At 33.7% G+C, this 19,826-nt stretch overlaps 1 protein-coding gene and 1 long non-coding RNA gene across 12 annotated transcripts; one reads left to right on the plus strand and one right to left on the minus strand.

Annotated features, from left to right (window-relative positions):
* Nucleotides 1-608: 608 nt before the first annotated feature.
* Nucleotides 609-2,073, plus strand: LOC148782623 (uncharacterized). The gene is made up of 2 exons (XR_016054983.1): nt 609-762; nt 1,771-2,073. It is a non-coding gene; the product is annotated as an uncharacterized LOC148782623 (long non-coding RNA).
* Nucleotides 1,946-13,377, minus strand: LOC18422385 (Protein kinase superfamily protein). Of its 11 annotated transcripts, none has more exons than XM_020665341.2 (22): nt 12,822-13,377; nt 11,891-11,935; nt 11,115-11,153; nt 10,424-10,594; nt 10,147-10,299; nt 9,989-10,024; nt 9,112-9,155; nt 7,696-7,786; nt 7,534-7,575; nt 7,326-7,434; nt 6,235-6,349; nt 6,104-6,153; nt 5,830-5,908; nt 4,996-5,046; nt 4,448-4,589; nt 4,302-4,346; nt 3,848-3,952; nt 3,683-3,724; nt 3,423-3,596; nt 3,054-3,182; nt 2,856-2,944; nt 1,946-2,535 (listed from the first exon to the last, which is right to left on the minus strand). In XM_020665341.2, the coding sequence occupies exons 1-22, from the start codon at nt 13,209-13,211 to the stop codon at nt 2,304-2,306; spliced, it is 2,373 nt and encodes a 790-aa protein (XP_020521000.1). In that variant the 5' UTR covers nt 13,212-13,377; the 3' UTR covers nt 1,946-2,303. The 11 variants fall into 11 exon arrangements, 8 of the variants coding, with proteins under 8 accessions (XP_020521000.1, XP_020521006.1, XP_020521002.1 ...); XM_020665347.2 differs by having other exon boundaries at nt 1,946-2,612; XM_020665343.2 differs by having other exon boundaries at nt 1,946-2,655.
* Between the last annotated feature and the right edge of the window lie 6,449 nt (nt 13,378-19,826).

Genomic DNA, 19,826 nt, shown 5'->3' on the forward strand with positions numbered 1-19,826 from the left:
TATTTTTAGTACTAAAAATTGATCTTGATCATTATATGTGGAATTGGATGGCTGCATTTATTTCATTAACAAAGCTTAAAGTTCAAATTTTTTTTTTGGTGTTTTGTAGCACACTCAAGCTATCAGATTTCACATCGAATGGTTATAAGTACTTGTGACCTCATTGTATATAATTTCATTTATTTTCTTTTTTTTTTGATGAATTTACAGGAACTACATGAAACAACTAAATTTTTTAAACAAATTTCATTTATCCCAAAAACTCTCAAATAAACAGAAATAAGAAATGCCCAACTGAACTAGATGAATTTTGCACGATACGTATTTTGCTGGATGGTTTCTAAAGTTGAGTGGCTCAGTTTTTCTCATAGCATATATACTATCTATAATTATAAGAACTCCATAAACGGATTAAATTAAGTGTATCTATAAACGTACGAAAATCTTGAAAATAGACAATTTAATTTGCGACAAGATGCATTATTTTTAAGATTTAAATTCTTTTTTTTTTTTCCATATCCAGACATTTCGATATTGGGATCAATTAAGTGGTTTTCTAACATCTAAATAGCCTTTTCCAATGAATTATTAAGATGGATAAGGTGTAGCCTTATATGAACTCCTTTGGTCCAAGAATATAACAAAAGGAGTCGGTATTTGATTGTGCATGGCTCGTCTTGCTCCTGCAGGTCTATTTACAACACACGGGCACATGGCATTGTTCAAAGAAAGGATGAAGCATATGCCAATGCAGATGCCAAGGTTTCATTGCCCTTTTTCTTATTTCCTTTTTTATAATGTTACCAAGGTTTCACTGTTTGGTAAGTACTGAGATGCATATGGTGCCAATATTTGAAAACTTTTTAAATTTTGAGTTCCAAATATTGACTAATTCTGAAAAGGACGAAGTTTTTATGAGGCCTAGGCTCGATGAAAACAAAGTAAGCCTCATGTTGAACCCTCATCCAGAAAGCAATTTGGGCATCAGAAGCCTCCATGATTGCTTTAAAATCAATTTCCAACACTGACTATAAAATTTGAAGTTAAAAAAAAAATACAAATCCAAATATCCATGAAGACTTATTTTTAAGGCAAAATGGACAATCTAGATAATGTGTTACAATATACAATATTTTTAGACTTCAAATCTTAATTTGTTTTCACAACCATAATGCCCAAGGCAAAATGATCAATGTGAAGATTTCAAACGTCACAATTGTAATTTTCAACGAGTTTTGAGTGGAGGCTTTACTTATTTTGATACAACAGCGGCCCTATCAAACGCATTTTCCTTTCTAAAAACCATACCTTAAAAAATGATAGCACTCTCTTCAATGATATGTGTTTCATTTTGTTTAAATGACAAAACACATATGAAAAATGATAGCTTGTGTTGGTGAGGACTCTTTTGTAAATAATACTCTTTTCTTCTCTCCTTGATACCATAGGACTCATCATGCACTGGTTTACTAGTGCAGATATTGCTGCTGAACAGGGACACAATGATTTACCCACTCCCACTCCAACAGTTATTGCAACTGAAGCATGTTAACAATCTTCAAAATTATAATTCCAAGATATCTTCCAAATTATAAATTTCCTTCCAAAAATTTCCTTATGTTGTGCATTTTACTCTCATCTTTAGGCTTTTCCTTTTTCTTCTCTTTTGATTTTTCTTGTTTCTTTGGTTTCACTCTTTTTCCATATTAAGTCGAGCTCTGGTGTATGTTTGGTTATCGAGGAAATCACACTTTCCTTTTGGTTGGGCAGGCACTTGAAAGGATTAAGAACCTTCTAAGCTGCAAGAACTCCAATGCAAGGCTAACTTAATATCCGGAAACCACAAGCGACTATCTATCTCTTTCTCTCTCTCTCTCTCTCTGGTCTTGGTGCTGTTGATTTTATTATGTTTATGTGCTGTCATTATGTTTAGATGGATCAGTCGTGACTGCAAATTGGCCTGCATCCATTGTTTTGTTTTTTTATTTCTTTGCTCAGTGAGGCTTCTGTACATAACTGAAATTACAATTGTTCAAAAGTACAAATGTTTAAATAAACGCAGAAGATTTTCTTGAGAATTCGGCTGCTTGTTTGTTGAAAAATACTACAAACTCAGCACAGAGTCTTGATGCTTGCCAGATTACTGAATCAGACTTTTGCTTTTGCTCATCGTCTGGGGTAAGTAGAAGTAGAAAAATAGTGAAATACCAGATTTCTTTTGTATGTTTTGGACTAGGGGTGTCTGACCATTGAGCTCTAGGTTAACCATTTGGTTTGTAATTTAAACCTGCTGTAACCATTGCTCAAGAGAGAGAGAGAGAGAGAGAGAGAATGAAGTGGCACGAGCCTTCATACATTTCAGGAAGAGCAATTTCTCGGTTCCTCTTATAAACGTCTAGCAGCCATTGATATGAGCTCTTTGCCTCAACCACTAGGTCTGCAGTTCCATCTCGGCTCATATGACCACACATTGGCATTTTGCAGTTCTCGATTTGTAATTCTTGGATCAAACTTTGTGATTCTCTGATTCTTATGCTGATGATTATCAAGATGCCCGGCAGACAGATAAAAGGTCAAACAAAACACGCATTATCAACACATGTACAGCCTACCTGTGTGGAAAATCTTGCTGCTGATTAGCTCTTGGCAATCACTCTGAGAAATAATGTTGTTTCATAAATCAAATATTTGACAAATAGATAAAAGTCAATTTTACCATATGTTAACATCATTTTCAATTCATGCAATCAGAGATTACTGCAGCTATAATCAACAAAGAATGATCATATCTCACTTGAGATATATGAATTTCTTTTAAATAAATATTTCACTCGATCACTTGCAAAGCAGCCGACCTGATGGTTCTCGCCACAATCCGAGATGCTAGTCTTCCAGCTATATCTGCCGGTAGATTGAAAAACTGAAGCTGCATTTCAGGTGGAAGCTATACCAAGGAAAAAAATTAGGAAGAGAGATTCCACTTTAGACAAAATGAAGCAATAGACGAAAAAATTTATGACAGAGTATATAAACAAACGTTTTGGATGGATTACCTCAAGAACAGCAGAAATTAAAAGCAAGGGATCCTGAATCGAAGACAATTCATTAAAAATGTATGATAACTCCCTGTAAGAAGTCTTTTGATCTTTTTGGGTGGCATCAACAATGGCCTCTCTAACAGCCTGAAGGCAAAAAATCATTCCAAACATTCTAATTTAATTAATGATACACCTGGGATTTTGGAACCAGTTACCATGCAGAGCATGAAAAAGATGAAAACAATGAATAGAAAACTTCAATGCCATGATAATTTTATGTGAAATTTAAATGTCAAGTGTATGGCTCTTTCTTCGCAAAACCATCATGAGAAATTCATGACCACTCATAGTTTCCCAAATAATAAAATTATAATCTATTCATACCACATTTGGGTCTTCATTCCTTTCGAGCCCTGATAATAATTGTAGAAGGCGGCGAAAATTCCTCAAGTTTCTGATATATTCTTCATCCATTTGAAATACAGTTGTAAAGGAGTTGGTAAATGGGAGGCTTGAAGCAACAGAATCGAAGGTTGCAATGCCAAGTGCTTCCAAGCCCTAAATGTATTTGGAATGGTAGCATTCAGTTCCTGCAGAATTTTAAGAGATCAAGAAAAAGCATAAAACAGAATCAGAAAGCTCACCTTTGTGAACTCTTCCAAGAGAACATCTCTCACAAATTCCCCCTGCAACAAAAAAAAAGAAAAAAACGAAGGTAAACCAGAAAATTATTTTCAGAGATATTTATTTCATAAGTGATATTTGACTGAAAGATTCGAAAAATAAAACCAGATGTACTAGGATATTACCCTCTCACTCAGCGTGAAGGAAAGCAGTTGCTTGGAAACAACACTAGAATCCTGTTCCTTCAATTCTCTTTTGGCCAAAGATTCCTCTGATCTTGACCGTAGGGACTGAGGCAAAGAATGCAAAGACAGAACAAATCAGGATTTGTCAGTAGGAATGTCAATGCTAGCCAGAAATCACATTTCTGAGGAAACTGATCAAGAATTATGCTTCTTTCTTGGAAACTTGACAAAAAGAAATGCAGAATAAAGTTTCAAATGACCAGTTTCTGAGAATATATCAATCAACTTCAAGATAAAAGGGCTTTTCTATACACATACACACACACACACACATATTTCCATTCTACGAACAACCATAGTAATGGTTCAAGAAGTAATCATGAAATCTCTCTTATCTTAAGATAGTCATCATGCAATTTGAATCAACATAAATTAATCAAAGCATATATCTGACCTCAGTTAGTAATGACTCAAGACGATCAATTCTGAATGTCCCATCCTGATAGTCATAAAATGTAGAAAATTAGCAGTCGAAGTTCGAAATGCTTCTGGTTATCTTGAAACGTGGTATTAAGTTGCCTCAAGTGGGAGAAGGCATACCTTGTAGAGAAGAGCTTGAAGGGTTGATCTAAGCTGAGGCGAGCTATCAGTGAGGACCTTTCTAGCAATCCATGGGTACGAACTACTGAGCACTTTGTAGTTTGGATTGTTGGCAATTGCAAGGCCCTCTAAAACAGCAAGGCTGAGATAACAGAATGAACGTCAAATTAACTCCACAGCAATTAAAAGTTAGAAGGAAACTCTACAGTAGTTAAAAGATTCTGAAATTTGATGGAAACCTCAAGAGCCCTCTCAGCAACCATGAATCAACAACAGATAAATTGAAACCGTTTAAGAAAATTTTCTCTCACCTTTTCTCCTTCATACATTACTAATGTAAGTGGTTATTTTTTGTTTAAATAAGGTTTTCCTGGAAGCATGACGTATTACAAAAAGGTATTTGCTTTCCACAAAATGATGTGGATGATATAGTTCTAACAAAGAGCAAAAACTTGAACAAAATATGCAACTAAAATATGATTAGACATATATTAAGAACCAAAACTAAACAAATAAAAGAAGTAATTCTTTGATTATAACACTTTTACCTTCGAATAACAAGTGAAAAATATGACGGTATTTGGAATTTAAACTTGTACCTGAAACAAATGTTTAAGACTGACATTAACAAAAACCAATACACATAGAAATATCAAAACAGTAAATAACGTAGGCAAAAAAGTAAAATTCTTTGGTGCATTTACATGTACTTGCCGTGCTACATTATCAATATGTGACCTCCAAGACTAGTAAGCATGGGAACAGCCAGAGAAAGTAGCATTGCATATGTGATAGGCACCTCATATCTCCAAGGGATGGTACCTTCATTAGTATCCAAAACATTTCTAGTTTGGGTGCTCAAGCAGATTAAGTATGCCTCTTTCCAGTATTGTCTCTCTATGCCATGTGTGCAATCCACTCTAAAACTAGTTAATTATATGGACATTCACAGAACACACCTTGGGATATTATGGCATATAATTCTGAAACCAAAACCGGGATGCTTATGGGCCAATCATGCAATTTGATAAAAGACCAAATCAAAAAAATCATCAAATTAATGCCCAGCATCATTAGTGAGACTTTGTGACTGAAGACCAGATTCACAAGGGCCACAGGGCAGAGAATGTATATTCCTTAATTAGAGGAAATTTTAGATGCCATAGTAAGGAAATATATATATATATATGTGCGTGCGTGTGTGTGTGTGTGTGTTTGTGTATACATATCTTATTTCCAATCAATATCTCCTTTCATGTGCATTAATTCTAAAATTTCTTGTTTGGCTTCAAGACAACTGAACTTTCAACAAGAAGAAAAACGCCTGGGTAACTGGAGAGCATCAATATTATTCACAATAGTTCTGAAAAAAAGTGCTATACATTGTTCGGCCCAAATTTCCAGATAAATCTCCAAAACTTATATTCCGTACTCCTTTGGACACAGCATTTTGGAAAACACCTACAAACAGGTAACACTGGTGTTAGTATGATTGAATAGCAACTCATTTGTGCCAGTGGTTGTTCATCATCGACTTTGAAGGGTTTGTGACATGTTGACATTGATAACAGAATAACGAAAACAGACGAACTTCGTATAAGCAAATACACACATTGAAAAAAAAGCATAACAAGGTGCAAGTCAGAAAGTAAGTACCAGTTAATGCCTTTGTCACTTCACTCTTTTGTGCAGTTGGAGGAAGAAGCCTGTATCAAACATGAAGAATGCCCCCTTAACTCCCGGCCACAACCTAGTTTTCAACAACAGAATATAGAGATTTTACATACCCAAGGGTGACAAAATCCTTAGCCAAGGCATCAAAATCTTGATTGACTAGATGAAGGCATGCCTCAATAAAAGCCTCTCGCAGTTCTTGTCTGAATTCACCCATCATACCAAAATCTGGAGCAGCAAGTAGAGTTATGAGCAATTTAAAAGCCTCGCAAGATCTTTAAAGCCACAAAAACAATATTTAAGTGAGCAGGAACTTAAAAGCCTAGCAAAAGCATCATTAGAAACTATAAAATATCTAAATGGTGCCCAAATTCCAATGCAATTATGGATAACTAACCATGCCTCACCATACTTAAAATTGCTCTTATGATACAATACAAAACCTGCAAAATCCAAAATGCCTTGAAATACGCACAAATGCTTCCCCATTATTCATATAATGGACATTTATGTCCATTGTGCTTTCTTATTCTTGCATTCTGCAACTCATGTACTATTTAATTGTCATCTAGGGTCATGATAATCCTAAACTTGTAACACAAACTATACGATCTGCCATCCATATTTGTAATTCAAACAAACGATAAGAGATATAATATATAACAAATACCCACAAGTGAGGAAATAGATGACTCTATGCAAGGGTTCTCTTTCTTCACATGGCACTTCCTAGGGATGTCCCAGTGTATCCTTTCAATCATTTTCCAGTCAAATCACATCTATCATTAGCATCCATCACTAGCATCCATCTTTCATCACCCTCATCAAACTCTTTTCCTTTTGAATTATGAGTTCACACGATATAAATTTATAAGATTAAGAGTTATGCTACAAGTGCACTTTGTTTCCATAGGAACTGCACCTGCTACCATTAGAAAATAAACTAAATGCAAGGTGTGCCTCGATCATATGAGCATCTTCTAGTATTCTTAGTTTAAAATTACAAAAGGTTACAGAAAGCCAAAAATGTGTGGTGACATGCTTTAGTTCTTTAGTTGCCCCAATTACTAAATCTCCAAGACAAGTTTTTCAGCTTAATCCACTTAAATTATAAGGATTGTGTTTGTGAAAACTGTAAGCATCTGTCTTAAGCTCACATATCAAAGAGTCACTTATCCATTTACTAAATCATATAGATAATTACCCAAATAAGCTAGCTGCCCATCAAATGTGCGTAGAAGATTGCCAGGATGAGGATCAGCATGATAGAATCCATAGTCTAGAAGCTGAGTTAAAGAACAGTAAACTCCAACCTGTCATATGCCCAAGTCCATAATTTGCAGTGAGTCACTCCGAAGTAAATAATACCTAATTGAACATGACAGACAAAAATAGTGCAAGCACTGCGGTACCTCAACAAGGTGAAGGTCCTTGACTTCTGCTAATTTTTTCCCCTACATAAAATGCACTAATAAGCTAACACTGATCAAACATTAACAGCATCAGCAGATATGTATATGAAGAACAGAAAATACTTCAAGTTCAACAGAGAGAAGAATGGGGAAAGATATCACCTCAACCCACTCCATGATTAGCACATGGCGACTGGTCAGATCCAAATACATTTCTGGTATAAATACATCTTGCAACTTCCCGTACAGCTCTCTAAGGGAACATGTGCATAGGAGAAAGAAATTAGGCCTATCCTAGAATTTCATTTACTCATGATTGAAACATGCAAGAGAATGTAGTTTGAGGAAAAAAAGAATATAACCAGTGAGAATATACAGTACATAAATATCCAGCATCAAACAATCTTTTAAGTCTTCCGTGAAATTCATAAGTTACCGCGCTAAGACCATCACCCAATCTACTATCTAGTCATCTTCAAAAGTGGGTCCACATAATTCCCTCTTGAGATCTTTCCGCACAACTCACTTAATAACAGTGTAAAGAACATCTATCTGCTTCATGTCAGTACCCGTGACTCAATAGGCATTTTTAGAAAGGTGACAGAATAGGAAGTTTGAATAAATAAAGATTTCTAAGGTCTCCTTAAATATTTTTAAAAAGAGGGCCAGGATGGCCCACAATATTTTCTATCTGTGAAGTTGCAATCAGGTAAAACAATTAAGTCAGAGAAGTTAATATAGCAAGCAGCAAAAGCTTACACCATGCTTTGTCATTTTAGATGAATTATACTGATGCCAATATAAAGGAATTGAAGTTTTGAAGGGCCACTGTTACCACTAGCACAGGAGTTTCACATATATGTAAGATTATGCCTGCCATCACTGCAGGATAATCAGCTGTAGGTTCAGTGCACGTTTTTGCTATCAACATGGAAGGCGTCTAGTGTGGACCAAGTAAGAGGTCCTTTGGCACTTATATTGCAAGAATCAGATGGAGAGATTATATGTGTATAAGGGACACAAGCATGTGAAAGTACGTGTGACAGGTATGCATGAGATATTGACTTAGTTGGGCAAATCATAGTAGCTCAAGAAACACAATGTATATCTGAGCAAGAGCAATACTAGTGCGCATTGTGATACACTCATAGATTTGTTTCCACACATGAAATTGCTGACTGCTTGATAAACAACTATCCATCAATGAATAATTGGTAGGTGGCATCACAACCATTGTAAGGGCTAAAATTACATCTCACCTACAAAAACAAGGAATGCTCTAACCATTATAGCCATGTATATTCTTCTATTGAATGGCCCCAAAAATTCAAAATACAGCTTTTCATACTAACCTCAAAAGAAGACTTTAATGCACAATTTGGCCTGATTGTAAGTCTAATTAATCCATATTTACCAGTAGTAAATCTTAACAAGATTCCAAGACAAACAAATCCAAGTACCAAAGTAAAAAAATCAAAAGCAAATGTGAGGAGCTGCAGGGTCACTGTAAAACAAATCCATAACATTGAAGATTATTTTTACCATAAAGAACACCAAAATAAATAACCATGATGCTACCTGAATCTTAGGCCATTCCTTGCTTCTGCGTTATAATCCATCTCCTGCATTAAATTTGATTTACCTGTATTCAATGTAGATCTCTAAGAACATGAATAAATACCTCACAATACAATATTCAGTTATAGCATCAAATAAGTTACAACTGTTACAAAAAATTAACAGTAACTAGCATAGAATAGCAGCGAGATCATATTACTAATATATACAAAAAGTAAAGTAAATCATTATCTCTCCCAGTAGATTACAGTACAACCACTTTGATAAGATTAAACAGGCTTCATAATTTCATGGTTGATTGAACAAAGAAGCCTTTAAATTTCTTACCCTGGAATTTTTCCATGACAGGATCAGAATCATGAAAAGGGAAGTATACTAAAATCAACCATGGTCATCTGAAACGATGCACAGTAGCAGAGAAAGTGGGACACAGACAAGCAGGACCCTAATGGCAGGTCCACTCACTCTCTCCACCCCCACTCACAAAATATCATTTTACCATCCATGTTGATTTGGATGAGTCTCATGTCTCTTGCACAGGTTTAATACTTCAACCTAAAGTTATTGAAAGATTTGCAAAGAGGCTGCAATCATATGAACCAGAGATTACACATACTGATTATACCGTTTTGGTATAGTTGGGACTACTAAATTTTTTCCTTTCGAATATTTGCCCAACACCAGTCAAACTGATTCTTATAAGCCATAACAATGCTAAGTTGTCCCCTTCAAAATTTGCACAAAATCAACGAAAAATATCTTAAAATCATTATGGGATAGCTATGGCACCAAATTAAATATGTATAATGGTTCAATTGACCAAACCTTGGTTAAAATGTAGACTAATACAAAGCAATAAATTTAAAAATAGGAATACCCGAAAAAGACTGGATGCCCATTCATCAACCACCGCCTGCAAGAAAAAAGAAGGTTACTCAAATGTATCAACTTGAACTAGATGACCTTTCAATAAAACATAAGAAAATGAAGGACCACACACAATGGTGCTACCAGAAATCTGCTATTTAGTATTACCTGAAGGTCAGTATTGAATTTGGCAGCTTTCCTTATGTATCCAGCAAGGGAACGCATGATAAAGATATCTAAAGAAATGGCTGCTTGAACCCCAGGCCTCTGCACTTTAACAGCAACAACTTTTCCACTACGACGAAGCCTAGCTTGATAAACCTGCAAGAAAATGTATCAAAAACTTCTTAATATTTTACATACCCCATAGGATTACTATGATATATCATATAAAAGCCTGGAGGTTAGAAAGCCTTAGGTAATATATCGATATGATCCACCAAACCTGCCCAAGTGATGCCGCAGCAATTGGCTCTGGAGAAATATCTGAAAAGAACGTATAGATTGGCAATCCGAGCTCTTCTTCTATTGTACTGAACGCAAGCTCAGTTGAGAAAGGTGCAATCCGGTCTTGTAACAATGATAACTCATCAAGATAAGCAGGTGGTATTACATCCTACAGAAATAGTTCAACTATTCATAGAAGCACAACAAATGCCACAAGGAAAATAAAGAAAGAAGAACCAAAGGAAAGATGTACAAATCAAGGAAGCAGCATGTAAAATAAATCAGTTAAGTAGCATCCAGAGTATTCCAGTTAGTGCTTCCTAAGGATTTTAAAGTAAGCACCATCCCTACACCCAAATCCCCAACACTAAAACACTGATGCCAAATCGCAACACCCATTCTCTCTTTCTACAAGTACTAATTTTACATTGTATCAAAGCAACATGACATATACCATTATGTTTCTAGGCACATTATCAGTGTCTAGAAATCCATGTGAAATAAGAAAGATAAGCATAAAAAATTTTGGGAGAATAAAATTGAGTTAGTGATTTAGTCTAAACTTAATATGCCATCTAATTCTTCTCTTTCAATTACAACAAATGAAATTGTATGAAATTAAAAAAGTTTGCATGTAAGGAGAATGTTTTTTTTCCAATAAGAAGTAGATAAAGAGAAAATAAACTTACTGGACGAGCTGAAACTGCTTGAGCAATTTTAATGAAGGCCTGCAAAATGAGTAGCAACTTGAATCGCTTTTTTAGTAATGTACCTCTAGAAAGTGATAGTCAAGAAAAAGTTACAATGCATGATTATTCTTCAAACCAGAATAATTTTTCTTTTACGATTGAAACAGAAAGTACACCATACTGCATGTAGGCATGTAGTACACTATTCGTAAGCTACATGCAGGACATCAATGTCAGCTATCAATAATGACTAGATGAGACTACATGTAACATACAAACATCACAATAAATGTAGTATTGAACACACTACCTTATAGAAATAACAAGGTGTAGTTGTAGTAAGTACTTGAACACCCATAAATATTCTTGAAATAAGGCCAATGGTTCACAACAAGAAATGGGTAAGATGCAAGATTAATTAGTTCAGAAACTAACTTAAATAAGATGAGATACTCGATACCCTGCCCAGACATTAATTATCAAAAAAACCAAAAAAACGAAACACCAGTATACATGAGCAGCTGAGCTAGCATGGGTCTAATTTTTTGCCTTGCATTTTCAGCACTTGTTTTCTGGAAGTACTATATCCTATGTTATGCTGGATCCAGTTTCACATAGGTCATGCAGAGTGGTAATTACATGGGCCATTTTCCGTACAAGTTAAACTAGATCTAGGTTTCCATGGTAGAAAAAGATTGTGCCTCGAAAAAATAACATCAAAGCATACAGTCATTGTTGTTCGAAATGGCAAACGATCTGCTCAAAAAGAAACATACTGGTCCAAGTTCCACCAATATCGAGCGAAGTTCTGCTGCTCTTATCTGCAAGGAATTTCGAGATGCATCTATATCAAAAACCCATGAAAGTGGTCAAAAGATCGATAGGAAAAGAACTAAAACCAACCAATTTGTTAGAAAAGAATAAGCACAGAAAGAAACTTAAAAAAAGATAGATAATATCCTCCAAGCCATTGTGACAAGATAAATTTTCTCCACTAGCTGATAACAAACAATATTTCATTACTATATTCCACAAATTATCCTTTAAGAAGCATGAATCATGGTGATATATTTTTTTTTTCCATCATTAAATTCTATTGCTGAAGAAAAATCTGATGAATGTGGTTCCTCATAAAGGAAATTACAGAAGCCCAATTGGATTTTCGGAGTGTCACCCTCTTATCCGACTTCAGGGATCTTTTTTTGTTGATCTGGGAATTCAGAGACCTATTACAAGCTAAAAATGTAGCCGATTCATTGGGTTCTCAAGAAAAGGTACTAATTATCTCAAAAACAAACTAAAAAAATCACCAAAAAATCCCCTAAATTCTCCATAAATAATTTTTTCCTAATAATACATTTTCTGTAATAATTTTACGAATATAATAAATTTTTCCTAATAATACATTTTCTCTAATGCTTTTATGAATATAATAGTATCAACAATTTAATCCATTGACTAATTAACAAATCACCAAATTTAATCTCACCTTAATCATTTAATCAGATCACTCCAATTTATTGAGTTCTCAAGGAAAATTGCTAAACCATTTTCACCTACAAATTCACCAGAAGTTATATCTCTAAACTCTTAGATAAGATTCGTCCAAATGAAACAATTTGCTAAAACGTTATTCTGAAAACTTCATAGTCCCAGCAATTCATACCACCAGAGGAAATGAAATCATCAACCAAAATCCACTCTCACCTTAAACATCTGATCAGATCGTCCCAACATATTGTCAAGATATCGAAGAGCAAACCACCTCCCGAGAGTTGTCCCAATCTGAAGCAGCCTCCTCAAAATAAGAAATGGCCTTCGCCTATATATCGAAGCAATCCTTAAATGATCATATTCCCCCAAGCTCTCTGCTTCTGATTCTCCATTTTCAAACAAATAACCAGAGTACTTTGTGAAAGAATCCACGGCCCCGTTAAGCCCTTCTGGTTCAGATAGGGCTCGTGAGCACCTGCAACGCCTGAAATGAGGGAGAAAGCTAGGATTGTAAGAGCTTGAAAGTAAACTAGAATTTGGAGGGAAATTTGAATTGGGACTGAGAGAACGAAGAGGAGAAAATGGCGGGAAAAGGAGGTTCATTGAGGATTTTCTGGGTTTTTAAGTCTCTGAGAAAAACCCTGAGAACGTAGCTGGTTCTTAGGGCTTCGCGAGAACAGTAGAGAGAAGATAGAATGGACGAAGGTAGAGAGAGAGAGAGAGAGAGAGAGAGAGAGAGAGTTTTTCAGTGTGGTTCTCATCGTTTATAGCTTCGCTGATTTTTCACTATTTTTGTGGTTCATGGATTTTTGTCCTTGCCTGTTCTCAATCATTTTATTAATTTAAATTTGGGTGCGGTTTGTATAGAGCCTAGGCTCTAAACAATCAAATTAGAGCCTATTTCAAATAGTATCGAGAATTATGGTTTTAATACTGAAGATCTTAGTGATGGTCTTAAAATATATTTTCAACTTTATTTATAAAGTTTAAAGGCTCAAAAATAGTGTAGATAGACAGATATATGAAAATTTGAAAATATTGAAAATTGACCGTCCAAAAATGCGTTACAAAATGTACTATTTCCAAAACTTGAAATCCATTTTTTTCTCATGTCCATGCATCTTGATGTCGAGATGATGATTTTAAGGGTATTTGACGATCAAAATAACTTTTTTAATAAAATTTTTGAGGTAGGCTCAATTTTGATTGTTTAGAGCCTCGGCCCTATATAAACTTTTACCTTTAAAATTTAGTCAGCAAAAGCAGTTAACGACTTAAAGTCATCGCCGCTTTTTTACGTTGTCAACAGCCGTTATTCTGGAAAATGGGTGTTTTAAGTTTGTAAAAAGTTTGTACAGAGCACAGGCTCTAAACAATCAAATTAGAGCCCCATTCACAATTTTCACTAAAAATAAGCTTGTTTTGATGTTCAAATATCTTCAAATTGATCATCTCCACATCAAGTATAGACATAAAAATAATAATAATAATTTTTGAAAGTAGTGCATTATGTGACATTTTTTGGATCATCAATTTTCAAGTTTTCATATATGTGCTCGGTCTACATTATTTTTGAAGCTTTAAATTTTATAATTAAAAATAAAAATATATTTATTTATTGATACTATTTAAAGGTTTACGGTCGTGCCATACAAACCGTACCGTTTAAATTTTACTAAGCAAAGATATTAAAAAAAAAAAATTGTTTCATGCGGGCTGGACTGCATTTATAAAAAGTGCAAAGCATCCATTTTAAAGATGGATGCAAGTAGGTGTTTCATCTAAAAATAATGAAAACTAACAGTCCAAATATTTTCTTACTATAATTATTATTCATAATTTTTTAGTTATTTTTTTTTCCATATTCATGATCTCAATGTTAGAGATTACATGTCTTTAAAAACTAATTATTAAAATCTATTTAAAAAATCGATTTATTAAAAAACCCCTATTTCTACATATGCGGGCTTGGGCCCAAGGAGACCGTGTCCCTTCAACAATAGTATAAATTTGGTTTGACAATTATAATAAATAAAAACAAATGGTCTCAAAAAAAAAAATGCAAGATGGACTGGTATTTAATGTGGAAGTTCATTTTCTTTTCATATCCATGATCATGAAGGTCTCTGTTGCTTTACTTCCTCAAACCATTCCCCAAATGGACTTAAAAAATGTGGGACTGAAGCCGAGGATACACCCAAACCTTTCCCTTTCATTCGGATAACATACAAACATTGGGGCGGCGCGAAAGTGTACGCCGACCACAAATTTGGTATTGAACTTCTTGATTTTTCATTAATTATTATTAGGAAAATTGTTTCATCCCGATTGGACTGCATTTCTACCGTGTTCGTAAAATTGAACTGGAATGGTTAATCAGATATTTTTAATAATTTTTATTTTTAAAATTTTTAAAAATAGTTTTTAAAAACTATCTTGATTTTTTAGAAATTATCTAAAAACTAAATTTTTAAAAACTACCTAAATTTTTTTTAATTTTTTTAATTTCAAGATAGTTTTTACACATAGTTTTTAGTTTTTAGACATAGTTTTTAAAAACTATATTGAAATTATAAATTTTAAAAAAAATTTAACAAGTACCTTGAAATTTTTTAAAAAAAATTAAAAACTATTAAAAAAATTTTAAAAATTTAAAAAGTTTAAAAAATTAGAGATAGTTTTTAATAGTTTCTATCTCTAAAAAATTTTAGAGATAAATTTTTTCTCTAATAATTTATATAATTTCGATATATAAAGTTTTTAATATATTTTATCTCTCTAGAACTCAAAATTCGATATAGTTTCTCTCTAAAACTCAAATTTGAGATACTTTCTCTCTCTAAAAAACTACTTCTCTCTCTAAATTTTTGTTTTTTCAGTTTCTCTTTCTAAAATTTATAACAGCTTCTTTCTAAAAGTTTAAGAATATTTTCTTTCTCTATAATTTTAAGAATACTCTATCTAAAACTTAAGATTTGATATATAGTTTATCTCTCTAAAAATTCTGAGATAGTTTCTCTCTAAACTTTTTAGATACTTTTTTAAAAATTTCATATAGTTTCTCTCTCTAAAAATTAAAATTTTTAAGATTGTTTCTCTCTAAAAATTTTGAAATAGTTTCTCTCTCTAAAATATGATAATTTATCTCTAAACCTTAAAATTTTGAGATAGTTTATCTCTCTAGAAAATTTTGATATCTTCTCTCTCTAAAATTTTAACATATTTTCTCTCTTTAAATTTTTAACATACTCTGTCTCTCTCAAAGTTAAACTTCGAGATAATTTATCTCTCTCAAAATTTTGAGATAGTTTCTCTTTTAAAAAAATTAGGTACTTTCTATTTCTAAAATTTTCATACCTACCAAATGTTCCCTACGTTTCGGGTTTAGGCAGCCAATGAGTGAAAGCTATGGGCCTTAGAAATTAAAAAAAAAAACAGGTTTTGGTATGGAAATGAAATCATGGAAAAATAGGTCTTATTTCCATGATTTTGATTTTCTTGATTTTAAGTATCCTAGTCATTAAGTACTCAAAACTGTGGATTTTGCAATATTCAAGATATTCGAAATCCATGCCTTTAAATCCATATACCCAAACAGGCCTTAAAAGAATTACAAAGAATCCGAAATTTAGATTCCAAAATAACTCATATCTTCCGGATGGATTTAAATACAAGGAAAAGTTTCCCCTCCGCATGATGAGAACGGGTGGGAGGGTGACAAGCACCCTTTCAATGGTTGAGATCTCACATGGCCATTTCAAACAGTCGAGAAATAGTTTTCTATTATATTTTTTATTTTTATTTAAATAATATGAAATGTAGGTGTATTTTTATAAATATAACAAAAAAAAATAATGGTTAAACAATATTTTAAATAAAATATAACCAATATACGTCTAAATGTATTTTGGTCAATATTTTTTATTCAAAATATTTTTTTACTAATCCATTCGATCTTACTTATAAAAATAAACCTAATACCAAAATTTCATATTAATAAATTTTTTTAAAAAAATGAGATTCATTATTGACACTTGGACGAGCAAGGTTCAATCTGAACCATTGAAATGTGCGTGTGCACCTTTTAAGCATCCATGGACACAATACCAACGCTAAATGCAAATCTTGTTTTATATTCTAAAATAATTAAGAAATAAATATTAAAAAAGTAAAATGGATAAGGACAAGGAAATTCAACAAATCCAGATCGCCCAATTCTCCAAGGAAACCTCTAAATCAAACTGCCTCCTGATTACGGTAAAGAACTGGATTAGTGGGCCCCCCCCCCCCCCCCAATCCATATCTTAATACAAAAAAGTACGAACAAAATACTGACGACCTAGTGGTTTTGCTACTGTTAATAAGGCGGAACCATGTGCAATACTGCAAGGATTAAATATGTTTATGGAGAGGAAATTCAGGGGATGTTCGGTTGTGGAAGGTGATTCACTAAACGTTATCAACCGGAGTAATAAGAATAGACCCAAGTGGATTTTAATGCAGCTTATCGTTGAAGTATTTGACATTTTGTGGAGAAACTAGCCTATGGATCGATAAAAAACGTAAAAATGATCTAAGCTTTGATTCTCATCAAATATCGGCAATTGAAAACAAAGAAATACAAAACTTTGGGAGAAAAAATCTCCACTTTTCGATCTTCAAAATGTGAAAGATATAATATATTTTTTTCAGATCTAATGCTTGTAGTTGGATCGAGTGATTTTGTAGCAACGGCTTAAAATGACTCTAACATATCGGGAAAAAAAAAGAAGAAAAAATAGACTCAACTCGGCGCTATTATAGTGAAGTTTCTAAAGAGGGAGGGCAGATGCTTGGGCGAGTAAGTAGACTCTCTTGGGTATTCTAGTACTTGGGCGAGTCATACCAAATTCTACAGTATTGGGACAAATCCGTACAATACTCGCACCAAGTACTATACGCTTTCCCATGTACTCGAGTGGGTACATGGGAGCCCGTCGGCCACTAGTCGAAGCCGAATCCGAATTGACATGGCCAAGATTTCAAATATTACATTATTAAAAAAACCCATAAATTCTAGACCAGCCATGACAGCCTGGGCAGCTGCATATTTGGAGTTGTAGAGTAGCAATGCCAGTCGACCAACACATTACCTAAATCACAATCTAAAGGATATATTTGAAAGAAATCAAATATCATCTCAAATTCGAAGAAATTGTATAATTTTCTAGTCTATGTAAATCCCTGAAAATCAAGACAAAGAAACAATAATATGACCATTATATATGAGAAAGTTTATGATGTAGGTGGAAGATAGAAAGCTTGCCCAAAAAATTTATGAGCTGATTCTTTGCTATTCATTTCAAAAAGATTAGTACATTTTTCATATGAACCCTCGAGTTAAATATCCAAAGCTTTTTAAATTTCTATTCCAAGCGTATTTCACAAGGGAAAAGTTTACATAAAGTTGCAACATTACTTCTAGTAAGGCCATACTAAGGGAAATTTATCAAAATACTTATCAAAGATGAAACTACTTAATACTTAGACCCTTAACAACCATTTCAACTCAAGTTCGTGCTCTTTTATGGAGTTTTTGATATTAAATAAAAACTTATAAGGTGTTAAATTGTTCGTCTCTTACTGTTAACTTGAAAAACTTCCCTTGCATCAATCTGCATCATCTATTTTATTTGGAATTTTGGATGATGTAGATTTGATTATAGATGCGTCATATTTACTATTTTAAAAAATGCGTCAAATTTACATCATCAAACTAAAATTAGTTAACACATAACCGATTTTATAATTGATCCAGTAGTTTGTTGCACAAAAAAGTTAACAATAACTGGGAGAGCCAATCTGATATGTGGCACCAACGTTCTTTAATCCAAAAGGCATCATTATGTAACAAAAGACCCCTTTTGGAGTTAAGAATGCAGTGGCCTTTTCATCTTCGGGCGCCATCCTTATCTGATTATACCCGGAGTATCCGTCCATGAAGGAAAAGATTTGATAGGGAGCTGTAGAGTCGATGAGCATTTCGGCCTCCATTCTGAATGGACGGCTAAGATTGCCCCAATCACAATGTCACGTCTCTCCACTATTTTATTTTTTATTTTTGTTCTATAAACTATTTTGATACCAAATTTTGGACGTCCAATCCTCTATTAAACTGGCCCTATTAAAAAATATTTTCAATAAAGTAAAATAACCAAAATACCCCTGAAAGTTTCAAGGGGTATTTTAGTCATTATAATTTATCAAAACAAAATTAATATTTTTTAGAGGTGTGCCCCAATGAGAAGGTGACATGTACCAAATTTCATATTCTTACAATTTGTATAAGAAAAACTAAAAATAAAATACTTTGAGACGTCGGATCTAAGATCAAACAATGAGTAGCTATCTTTATCAAAATTAGACGGTTGGATGTTAAGGGGAGGATAGTTCTTCTATGTTGTAGAAAAAATATAGAAAACCTTGCCCAAATCTTTTTTGCATAAAAAGTCTAAATTTGGGCACAAGCTCTAATTCATTTGGAGCCCAAACCCTAGCCGGTCATCTAGCTCGAGTGGGTCCCAGATAGACTGAGCAATTTTTAATAAAAAAAATTTCAACACTTTGAAAATATCATCGGACTTGAGTGACTTCAAAGTTTCAACCTAGAATCAGCCGTCTCAAATTGGAGTTGAATTGAGAGAGTCCCAGCTCGGGCGATCTTTTAAACACAAAATATAAGAATATACGAGTATTCGTAATGAGAAGCGTTTGTGAGACTCGAGAGAAGAAACGTGCATCATTCTCTATGCAACCCGTTTATGCAATAACATATTTATTCCATATGCTATAAAATAAACATGCTACATTACATTTAGTTGTAAGAAGAAGAACAAAGCTTCACAGCATGCCCAGGGAAGGGAAAGTGAGGGATTCTCTCACTTTCCTATGAAAAACAGGACGTTACCTTAATGTACAAGTATGGTGCACATCAAAAGTCTACCTAAAAAAAATGTTTTGTTGCTATAAAACTTTCTAATTGAACTTTCGACTCCAAGATGAATGAATATAGAAAAAAAAGAATTTCGAACCTTGAAAACAACACGTGTTGTTATACATTATGTAGACCACCAAATTTCATGAGAACCTACTCGATCTGAACATGTTTTTGAGATTTAAATTTCATAATTCAAAGTAAAATTAGATTTTCATATCATCGCAAGGCTTTCCGATACCGGA

Source organism: Amborella trichopoda, chromosome 4 (genome assembly GCF_054954075.1).
Source record: "Amborella trichopoda isolate Santa Cruz 75 chromosome 4, AtrichopodaSantaCruz75HAP2 v2.0, whole genome shotgun sequence".
Taxonomy (NCBI): Eukaryota; Viridiplantae; Streptophyta; class Magnoliopsida; order Amborellales; family Amborellaceae; genus Amborella; species Amborella trichopoda.

Bases quoted from the DNA above. Each gene is read 5' to 3' on its own strand.
- LOC18422385 (XM_020665341.2), bottom strand. From the start codon at position 13,211: ATGAACCTCCTTTTCCCGCCATTTTCTCCTCTTCGTTCTCTCAGTCCC. The intron at 10,025-10,146 runs GTAATACTAAAT...TTTTTCTTGCAG, and splicing joins AATTCAATACTGACCTTCAG to GCGGTGGTTGATGAATGGGC. The intron at 7,435-7,533 runs GTACCGCAGTGC...GGCATATGACAG, and splicing joins AGGACCTTCACCTTGTTGAG to GTTGGAGTTTACTGTTCTTT.